Genomic DNA, 11,325 nt, shown 5'->3' on the forward strand with positions numbered 1-11,325 from the left:
TTTTGTGTTTTTGTTACAATTTTTTTGTTACAATTTTTTTTGTTACAATTTATGTTTTTGTGTACAATTGGAACATACAGTATGTTTGGAAATTGATACATTTATTCCTAGAGTTTTTTTTTATTTATTATTGAGCATTGCCAGATTAAGAGTCACTATGGTAGGCCTCGATACTATAGAGTGAAACGGTATTACTTTTTTCTTTTGGAGTCATTAAAGATTTCACGGTACATCGCAATATTTAACTAATCTGATTGAGTGGAGGCAGGGGGTTCTGTAGAAGCGAAGGGTTACACACACAGGCATGATGCACCATGATGCCTCTTGACGTTTGTACTGTGACACACACATACAACCACAGAAACCTCTTTGAATGTCACAGTCCTCTAAAACATTTATTAGTAATGGCACACTAGACACTGAAGTTGGAAAGGAAAAAATGCACTCACCGAAAGCAAGTGCTGTTAGATGTACTGCTGCGTCAAATCTGTGCTATTTTATAGTAGATATGCACTACTGCTAGTTCCTGGGGGTCAGTTATATTTTCATGTCTAATGGCTATGTGTTATTGGAAGCTAAAGTTAATCTTAAACATCACTTCCACTTGGACCAAGGGTTTTATTGTAAACTAAAACTAAGACAACAACAAGGTGTTAAAAAACATTGCCGTAAACTGAAATAAAAACGAGAACTAGGCTTTGTGGAAGAAACTAAAACTGAACTAAAACTATCTTGTCTACCTGTGAATAATAAAAAATAAAATACAAATATATGTGAATGTTTTTAGTTGTTGTCTTTTTGTTTATGTGCAGGGTAAAATTAATTTTAAGGAAGGAATGTTTGGTTCTTGTTTCTGAAAGCTAACTATATGAGATGGTGATATCCTGCAGGCCGGGTTGTTCGGCCCCCATGAGCCTCTCTGGTCCTCGGAGGAAGTGCCCGTGTCATCAAAAATAGTTGGGAGGAAATGAATCCTGTTTGGGATTATTTTGAGCTAAATGGTATGAATTCAGATTGCTGTAGAGTCTGTAAGTACATAACACCTGTGCAGCATGCAACCAAGTGGTCCCAACTTTAAGTTGGTTGAGGATGTATCTGATCAATCATCTAACAATAAACCTTTAAAAATACCACCGCTGTAGTTAAAATCAGTGGTGGAAAAAGTACTCAAATCCTTTTCTTAAGGAAAAGTAGCAATACTATAATGGAAAAATACACCATTAAAAGAAAAAGTCCTGCATTCAAAATTTTACTTAACTTTTCCACCTTGCTGGTCCCGGGACCATTATTACATGTTGCGGTTAAGCTTGTAGATTTTTTCCACTTGATGTAATGGTGCAGCCACTGGGTTTGAATATGTCACTCAATGTCACAATGTCACTCAGCGTTGGAACAGGCAGATACAGATTATGTATGAGACACGTATGGAAAAGATGTTTTTTTCTGATTTTGACGCTACTTAAGGGGAAATGTAAGGGGAAAGTCAGGGTGCAGGGGTTAAGTAAAAGTATAGAAGTATTAGCATTAAAATGTACTTCAGTAAGTATTCATTCTGAAGAATGGTCCCATTCAGAGTGTTAAATTATTGATGCATCAACCTGTAAGACGTATTTTAATGTTGTAGGTGCTGCAGGTGGCACTAGGTCTAACTACTCAATATACTGCTGGGTTGTTTAAACTCTAACAAAGCAACATATTTTATGAGCTTATTGTATGTTTTGCATGTAAAACCTTATTCTGCAAAATAACTATTAACTACAGCCATCAGATAAATGTAGTGGAGTAAAAAGTATAGAGTCTTATATAAGGGAAAAGTAAAGGTAAAGTGGCAGTACCTCAACATTGTACTTAAGTAGTTTAAGTAGGTTACTTGAGTAAATGTACTTTGTTACTTTCTACGTTTGGTTAAAACTAGAACTGAAACTAAATGAAAACTAAACAAAAACAAAATATTTGCATAAAATAAAAACTTAAACCAAACCTATGCTGAAAACGAACTAAAGTGAAACTGAAATTGAAAGCAAATTGAACACTATATAAATGTAAAAACAAATGAAAATGTTAAAACTATAACAACTCTGACGTGGGCAATATCATTTGAAATATATTTGAAGGTAGACGATGATACTATAGAAAGTCTCTCTGTTGGCCTCTCTGTTTCAGAGTGTGCATCTCTGGAACGCTGCAGTCAGCCACAGCAGGTACCACTTCCTGAACTCTTAATTCCTCTGTTTGTTTGTGTGTGTGTGTTTGTGTGTGCATGTGTGTGTGTGTGTGTGTGTGTGTGTGTGTGTGTGCTTGTGGCCTAATTTCAGCAGATAACTATTGGTGGCAGTGTTTCCTGTCTTCTTAGAAAAATAAAAAGATAAAAAAATGTGGCAATGACATCTTGCAGCAAGCCCACAGTGAATTTATAAAGTGCGTCAAAGTCGTTCTACTATGGGCGAAAAAGGAATGAGGGAAAAGTCTTGCAACAACCAACCAATATTTCAAGATTTGTGTGATGTATAAGAATACTTCTGAATTGTTTGCACAGTACTTATAAGACTTTAAGTGTGCCTTCAAAATCTGAATTACCCTTTTTAGGTGAGCAAACATTTCCACATGTATATCTATTCATCTGAGTGATAATATCAAGAGCTGCAGAGGAAACTGTCAGTGTGAAGAGCCCTTGAAGGATTTGACTAAACATGCTTCAACATAAGGGCTGCTCTGAGGAAACACTGACACTTCATAAAGGCTTGTATGGGATACTAGGAGGTGCCGCTTTCGGGACTGGGGGCCATGATTAACTCAGAAACACAGATATATGGACTCATTTGTTTTTGTTTTTTCGCTAGAAATGACTATAAGCTCTTCCAAGGCATAATCTCCTCCTCTGCCGGGGTAGTGTGTTCATGAACTCAACACAACATTTTTTGGGTTAGTGCAATTTTACAGTATTCTACTCCTGCGACATGATGTGTGTGTGTGTGTGTGTGTATGTGTGTATATGCGTGCGGATGTGCACGATGTGTCAGTTGGGAGCACTGGAGAGGTGTTTTGTGGTTAACCCATCAGGAGGAAAGCGCAATCTCCCACTCGTTCTCTCAGCTACCCACAACATTAGACTTAACCTAACCCACTGGGGCATGGGAACTATTTATTGGCACCTTCCTGCTGTCTCCGCACGCACACACACACACACACACACACACACACACACACACACACAGAAAGTATGTGGTACAAGTATTCCCAAACCACAAGTCTCACAATGTACTTATGAATAATAATCCGTGACTGCTGTGACTGCAGCCATTTAAAGCTGCCACCTGAAGACGATGGGAGCACAGCACAAGGCAAAGCCAAAGAGGACCCACAATCCTTTGCAATTACATTAAACACTGATAGTTGATATGATAAAACAATGCATGGTATGATGCAGACAGAGCTTTGTATATCTGCTTTGTATTATATATTGTATATATTGTATATATATAAATACCAGTGGTAAATACATGCAACAAAAATATAGTATCATTTATATCACACTTGTATGTTTATATTACAGACTACATTCTACTCTCTGTTAAAGTGACTGCATGGAACGACGCTGGTGGGCCAGTAATTTAAGCGAGGGGTGGGGAAAAACCATTGCACTGTGGTTCAAGCAAGTGTTGAATCAACCTCAAAAACTCATCTCGCTTTCACCGCCCCAGTTATAGCAAGCGGTGACAGAGCTGTACTTTCTCTCTCACCCACACATAGTAAACTGTTGGTTTTTTTTTGTATTCTTTTCACGCAGCATGGTGTGTTTGCATGACATGATGGAAACATACGAGCTGGAAGCCCCCGAAAGCTTCCGCCTGGTTACCCAAAGCCCACCTTCCACATTGTCACATGGACGGGGAGGTGGAACATGGCTGCCACTAGAATGGACAATGACCAAAATGAGTGTATTCCACATTTCACATGGTCTTTATGATGAACTTTATGTAGCCTTTTGTCTGCAGAGTTTTGGTTTTGGTTTGGCATTTTCGTTTGTGGCTTTGATTACATTTCCTGAGCTTGGAATTACACGGTTGCATCGGGGTGGAGTGCAGTTCTGAAATCAAACATTTGACACACCAGCTGGCAAAACTGTTATATACTTTCTATCTTCTATCGCCGGAAAAAAAAGAAAGAAAGAAAGAAACACCACACAAGCATAAAATAATATTCATCTATATGTGGATAACTCAATTTGTATTTAAAAAAGTCAGACAGGACCTTGTAATTCTCATGTGTTTCTATTGAGCTGGGCTGAGTGCTTTGTGTATTGGAGCTTGGCATGTATAATGAGACTGAAGTTGTAGAGCAATAAAACACCTATCTAATAAATCTAAATGGGAACAAATAGAAGTAAACACAAGGCTTCAGACAGTAACGCTGCTGCTATCGCTATCAATTTGCGATGCATGAAAGCAGCCCGTTATTCCTCTTCTTTTAACGTTTATCATGGACTCCGCTATGTTAGCATGATGAATCTGTTGTGTACGTGGGTGCTGTGGACCTTCTACACTATCTAGATGAAGGAGATGAGGGAGCAAGATGAGCAGAGGGGGCTTCTTGAGGTTGAGAAACCATCTCGCCCCTCCAGAATGTCAGCTTTTCCCCTCACACCCACTTAGACAGTAATCGACCACAAAAATCACAATGATGGACACTTACTCATCACGTTACATATAACATTATCATCGTTTTTATTAACCGATACCACTCAGTGTTACAGTCATTATATGATACAAGGAAAAAGTAAGTTACATATTTACATTCATTCTAAATATCAGATAAACATTAATTACCCATTTATATATGAAGGCAAATATATATAATAGATATCACTATATCGTCACCAAAGTGAGGTAAGATGTATGCAGGGACTGTGAAAACATTCAAAGAACTAATGGCAGATTAAGTAAGCGGGGAGCTATGGCCTTCTAGTTCCAGACACAAGTTGGATTTAAGTGGATTTGTGAGCGCTGTGTTCCTGTGAGGAGGCTGATATTGTCCTTGTGGTGGTGGTGTAAGGTTTGGTATGGTGGCGATGCCAGTTCTTCCCATCCAGGTAGGCCATAGTGGTCTTTGTCCACAGCTTGAGGGGGTCAGAGCAGATTCGCTTGTCTTTCTCTGTGGTGAACCTGTGGACAAGAGAGAGGTTGGTCACAACACAGAAAATACAGATTTAATGACACATTTTTAAAAAGAAGAAAATTGTTCAAAACTTTAAATTGTCGAGAGGAGTGAGGAGCGAGGGATGGGAGATGGAGGGATAGGATTAGGGGTCAGGAAGTTAAGGGCAGGGTTGCATTTAAGAGTGGCAGCAAGCGGGTTAAAATTGTATTTTTCGTATTTATTTTAAGCTATTTTATGTGAATATAAAAGTATATACACATATACATGTTTCTATGTATAGATATGTTCATGTTTGAATGAATTATTCTTATTTTTTTTATATTTGTATAGGCCCAATTGATATGTGATATGATAATGACCATGAAGAACACAACAAAAAATTGGCCAAAAAAAAACCCCCCAAGAAACTTTGAATTGTCAAATAACAACAATTATGGTTCATTCGAAGTACAGTGCATCGCGGCATGCACAATTCATTATTGCTATCAAAAGACCCGAGACCATTTTAAGTCAAACTATACACACAAATCCAAGAAGGAATCCTTTAGAAGACTTACACCACTGCATGTATAGGGCATGCCGGTGGTTTTTGTTCATGGTAGTTCTTGAGCATGTCTCGCTGGACTCGAGTGCTTGTGATTCTGCGACAGCAATCTGGCAATCCACCTGTTAGAAGAGACACAACATTCATCCTGATTATCATCATCATTATCATCATCTCCATCATCTTACTTGTTAATCATCATTTGTGACTCACTATTCAACATGAATCATCAAAGAAAATGCACATACATAAAAACTATCATATTGCACATACCTTGAGCTGCGGTGGTGGACACCATGATAGCTGTGAGGAGAAGTGGCAGGAAGGCGAGGCTTGTCATTGTGCCACTGTGGCTAGGACAAATGTGATGTGTGTGTCTGAGCTGCAGTCCCTTTTTAAACCCTCTAACCCGACAAACACATTCATTCAAATCGCTCACAGTTCATGCATGCACCCACAGATGTGCACAGGCTGGAAAGTAGCGTGCTTGTTTCCTCCCACAATATGTCACCAGAGTGGTCCTCTCCGCTCCACTCACTCACTGTTGGTCTAAAGGTGTCACTAAATGTTCCAGCGGATGAGGTGGTGGGCTCAAGTACACCGAACATGTGCATGCAATATTATAATATTTACTATTATATGAATAATACCTTTTATTAACAATTAGTGCTGATACATGCAATATTCAATTCACGTTTGTTGACATTTCTTTACATGGACCCAGCTTTAGTCGGCATATCCACTGGCCTTAACTATAAAACTATAATTCCTGAGCAGTGTGTTAAAAGCCACTATTTTATTTTGTTTTTTTAAGATCTCTGAGTGTCCAAATGACCGATAAATAGCCGAGGGTTCTTTTTGTTACAGAGTTTGAGAAGAAAAGGAGTTCTGGTTCTTTGTTTCCCAGTAGAGTTTATGAACAGTTTATCTATTTATCTATTTTCTTAAGATAGGTCTGTAGAAGGAAACTTGAAACGTGAAACAAGATCCATAAGCATATTGTAATAGTACGATGCCAACTCTCTAGGTTTTGGCCATATTAGTTATCATGGCTTCATAAAAAGGAAAACTATGGTAATTCAGTGTAAAAGAATTAGTTAGTTTAGTTTCAGGATTGGTTATAAGGTCTGATATCGCTTACTGCAGGTTTAATATAAGTCAGTCTTTCCAAAAGTGGATGCTTCCTATTTTTAGGTTTTTGAGAAGACCATCTATGAGGTGATGTCATAAGGTCTGTGGTCTTTAGAATGCATGAGAGGAAAGAGAGTGGAAGGAGACACTCCCTTTTCTTTAAAGTATGGGTGGGAGCATCATCAGTTGCATGGGCAGCACATGCACACACAGAAGGTACAATATGTGCTACGAGTATTCCCACACCCAACAGTGATCACAATACAGTAATACTCAAGCTTCAAAAATGGATAGTTATGAAAGCAATACATTATGATTGTAATACAGAGCTTTATAGTGGGTAAATCACTGCATCTCACACCAAAACACGAGCCACTAAAGGAGAATATGAAGATACTCATTATGAAATACATATAGGAAGACACACACAAACACACATGTATATGTCACAAAGCTGGAGTTGGTTAAGCTTCCACTCCTTTGATTGAGCTTCTATCTGTCATCCAAATTACACACACACTCTCACACACACTCTCACACACACACACTCACAGACACACACACGCACGCACATATGAACAGACAAACAGACATACATAGCAGCAGATAGTTTAATTACTAATAAACTTTTTTTTTTCTATTATGTTGCTAGGCAGAAAGTGAAATATTGTCCATGAGCCCAGGGGCAAAATCAGTTGATAGTTCTACAGTGGAAACAGTGAATACAAATGAAAGCAAGGCAAGATCCAGTAGGGGTTTAGTAAGTAAGTGAGTAAGTGAGTAAGTAAATCTTTATTTATATAGCATGTTTCAAAACCACAGTTACAAAGTGCTTCACAAAAGGAGAAAGATAAAAGGTAACTTAATGAACAGAATAAAATATATATATAAGTCTCCACCAGCCACGATTTGTCTTTTGAAGCTATCTTACAGTCAATAAGCTCTGATGGAGCTGTCGTTCCATCGCTTTTAAAATGACTTTCTTTGGATGGGTCTATTATGTTTAACTGACTCTATCTTCTCCCTCCTCTATGACAGCTTATTATAATGACTCAGGAATAATCACTTATTACATTCCTTAGAAGTGAAATTGCTGAGGTCTGCAGTGCAATGACTCAATTTAATATTGTTCTATCAAGTCTCCCAGTACATTGTTCAATCATTAGGCAGCAAGTTGGGTCTGATAAAGATAAGGATATCAAACAGCATAGTATCTGCCTGGATTGTCTAATTGGAAAAATCCTCACACCAGCACACCTACATGCATGAAATGGTGACTAACTCTACAGTAAATGTATCTATTTGTTAGATTTGCAACCTTGATGTAGGACAAAAAACAACTAATGAATGAAGTGCAAAATAAAAAGGAGAACTTCTCTCTCTTTCAATCCCTGCCTCGCTCCAATCCACAATTCAAAAAATGCATACCATGTTTCGCAATTATATCTTCATTTTTAGCCAAGCAGATCACACTGATCACGCTCCCTTCCTCATTTTGTTTAATCGTTTCTGCTTTTCAATGATGAGGAATTTTAATGTTTCATTCACAGACTCGAAAGCCAGTAAATATGTTTGTGCAATTTCAGTATGAAACAGCTGACACAGCTAACAAGTACATCATCACAAGAGACAGTTTTTTATGGTGGCCTTAAATTCCACACAGTATAAAGCTATAAGTCTTTAGATGGATTGCAATACAGTAATTCAAATTATTGAAAAATATACTGTAACCTCACTTGAGGTGCACACATAGTCATTGACCAATTTGTGGATAGTACAACCACATGTCTCACCACTCAGTATGTTGCACATGGCATGTGCTGTTTATCAGCCCACAAGCAAAATCCCAAATGACATCTATTACATGGCAATCAAGCACATTCATTACAAATACATCAGCTAAATCAGCCTCTCCGGAACAACTACACATTAGCAGTGACATATTTTATAACAATGAAACTTTTACTAATCACTGCAATACTATTCCACTCTTTTATTGCTTGGTGACCTTTGGTGGGATAAAAACTGGGCAAAATAGACCACAAGACGATAATATGGGCTATAGGTGAGGAAGAGGCCTTCTTGTTCAAAGCTCCTGGTGCCATCTACATTCGACCTGTAATTACAGTTAATAAGTAAGGCTTTTCCTGCCTCATAGCAAAAATATTACCATAATATATCTGTGGGGGGTTGATAGGATTTTTGATCACAACAGTGACTGTGACAGTGAGTGAATGATTCCTTCACCAGGTGCAGAGATTTCTCAGAAAACTCATTTTCTGGCCTGTAGTCTGTTTTAGAACAAAAACTCACTGCCCATTGGACTTTCAAAACATTATCAATCCCACCTCCCATCTACTTCTAAGTATTGCTATTACAGTATTTTGCATTGTAATTTATTACCTTTTCACTAGACTTTTTTGTTACTTAGCTCACATATTGTCTCTGTTGTAACAAGCGCGTAATTCATGATAAACTGCGACCTATTTGGTTCTCTGAGGCCGAATTTACCAACTTCAAGACTGGCACACGTACACGAAAGTCTGCCGCCCTACCAAGTCAGATAAAGCACCAGTCTGCCTGTCTGAGACATTTATAGGCATTATATCTCTGTATCTTGTGGCTGTGCATGTGCAGTGAGGTTTTATTTAACTTCTGGGACCGACAGACCCTACCAACCCTACCGACTGACCAACCCACCATCAGAATGACTTATACTAAAGCTGGTCACAGCTAAAAATATTACTTTGTTTCTGTCAATTATAGACCACCATAATTCAAGGGGGTCAGAGGGGTGAGGGGTGGGGGCTGTGCCAGATACTTGTGTAGGAGGAGATAAATTCTAGCAATGTTGTTGCAATTTCTATTGGTCGTCGATAGAGGTCAACAGACATTTACCCCTTAATTACTTCATGCCCCTTTAAGACCTTTAATAGTTTTCCAATACTTAGAATTCTGTGAAACATTGAAATATTGCACAGTGGAAAAGCTATGGAGGATTATCTAGAGCAAATGGAGGTCAGACATGGCAAACTACACAAACAAGGAGTCATTTGCAATATTATTTTGTCTTGTGAGCCAACTCTTATCTTGTGGGACCATGAATAAACTGCAGCATTGTTTTGCTGGCAACAAGAAGCCTAACTGCAGAGGCACACAGAGTTTGAACCACCGCTATAACAGATCAGTGTTCTATTTTGGCTGTCATTTTGGCTTTTGGCAGGTTTTTAGGTGAGTGAATAAAGAAAACTCCTAACATGCTTTGTAGTGAATGAGATTTAACATGTCAAGGAAGATATTTCTACATAAAGGTCATTTTGACTTAATTTTGACTTAAAATTTTTCCAAATTGTCCAAATCAAAAAGGCGCCTCAGACAAGTTTAGGCTTGTAACTCAGATGATGTGGAGTGTTAAGAACAACCGCCCATATTTGGGTGGAGGAAGAGGATGTTCGGAAAGTTGCGGTTTGCGGCAGAAGACCTTGGGTTCTCCTCCTTCCTTCTCCTTTTCTCCGTCCTGCACTGACCATGAGAGATACTGCCAGAGAGAGGGAGGTGTGGGAAGAGAGAAAGATGACGCATGAGTGATCAGCACATGACATTGTCAGTTCAAAGGAAGACTGCCATGTCTGCTGAAATCATCAGGATTCATACCAAATGAAATGCAATCACTTAACACAAAAAATCTCCATCTTAGTCATTTAGACTATTATTGAGTCCTAAAATCGTAATTTTCTTATAAACCATACATCTTAACGAGTCATTTAGTCTCATATTCAGCCTTCAAATCTTATTTTTGTTAAACCAAGATAAAAATTCTGCCAATGAGGTGAAATCGCTCTAGAAATGAGTGTTGATATCTTCAAACAAGTCAGAATAAGGCAAATCACTGCACTACTATCAAGAAAATTAAACTCAATTCTGCACAATTCTTGAAACAAGTTGATTTGCAATTGCAACAAGTGAAATTATTTCACCACAGTGACAGATTGTTTCACTTATATGTTTGACACCATTAGCTGGAGATTATAGTTCACAAGTCATGTCAACAAAGAACATAACTGTAACTATATGCATGTAACTATATTAAACATAGGCTACTATGTGGCCTATACCTACTGTGATTTACTTCACTTGAACATTAAAACTACATTTAAAATGTACAATTCCAATTCTACTTTGCAATTCCTTTTAGAGTTGGACATACAAGTAAAAAGTGAATCTTTTACAATGGCTTCACCCTTTAGGCCTCAATCTTTCTGTGCGCATTTCTCAGTCAATGGCATGAGGAAATCACATAGAGGAAATGGCTGACTAAACAGTGTCACCCAAGGAAGTCCTAACCCCCACCCTCACACACACACACACACACACACACACACACACACACACTCAGAAACCCCTAGGAGAGAACGGATCCGGTTATCTCAACCTGGTTCCTCTTTTTTGGGTATTTAAGCCAGGGCTCTGGTCAAAGGAGATCAGTCATCTCC

General features: G+C 38.3%; 1 protein-coding gene across 1 annotated transcript; it reads right to left on the reverse strand.

Moving 5' to 3' along the window:
- Nucleotides 1-4,734: 4,734 nt before the first annotated feature.
- On the reverse strand, nt 4,735-6,161 carry LOC139929278 (eotaxin-like). Its single transcript, XM_071922135.2, has 3 exons — nt 5,975-6,161; nt 5,715-5,823; nt 4,735-5,162 (listed from the first exon to the last, which is right to left on the reverse strand). The coding sequence occupies exons 1-3, from the start codon at nt 6,039-6,041 to the stop codon at nt 4,985-4,987; spliced, it is 354 nt and encodes a 117-aa protein (XP_071778236.1). The 5' UTR covers nt 6,042-6,161; the 3' UTR covers nt 4,735-4,984.
- Nucleotides 6,162-11,325: the final 5,164 nt, after the last annotated feature.

Source organism: Centroberyx gerrardi, chromosome 13, assembly GCF_048128805.1.
Source record: "Centroberyx gerrardi isolate f3 chromosome 13, fCenGer3.hap1.cur.20231027, whole genome shotgun sequence".
Classification (NCBI taxonomy): domain Eukaryota; kingdom Metazoa; phylum Chordata; class Actinopteri; order Beryciformes; family Berycidae; genus Centroberyx; species Centroberyx gerrardi.

What these genes read in the sequence shown, in the direction of transcription:
- LOC139929278 (XM_071922135.2), bottom strand. Translation starts at nt 6,041, where the DNA reads ATGACAAGCCTCGCCTTCCTGCCACTTCTCCTCACAGCTATCATGGTG. An exon ending in GTCCACCACCGCAGCTCAAG is followed by an intron (nt 5,824 to 5,974) that starts GTATGTGCAATA and finishes CTCTTCTAACAG; the next exon opens with GTGGATTGCCAGATTGCTGT. An exon ending in TGCCCTATACATGCAGTGGT is followed by an intron (nt 5,163 to 5,714) that starts GTAAGTCTTCTA and finishes TCTTGTCCACAG; the next exon opens with GTTCACCACAGAGAAAGACA.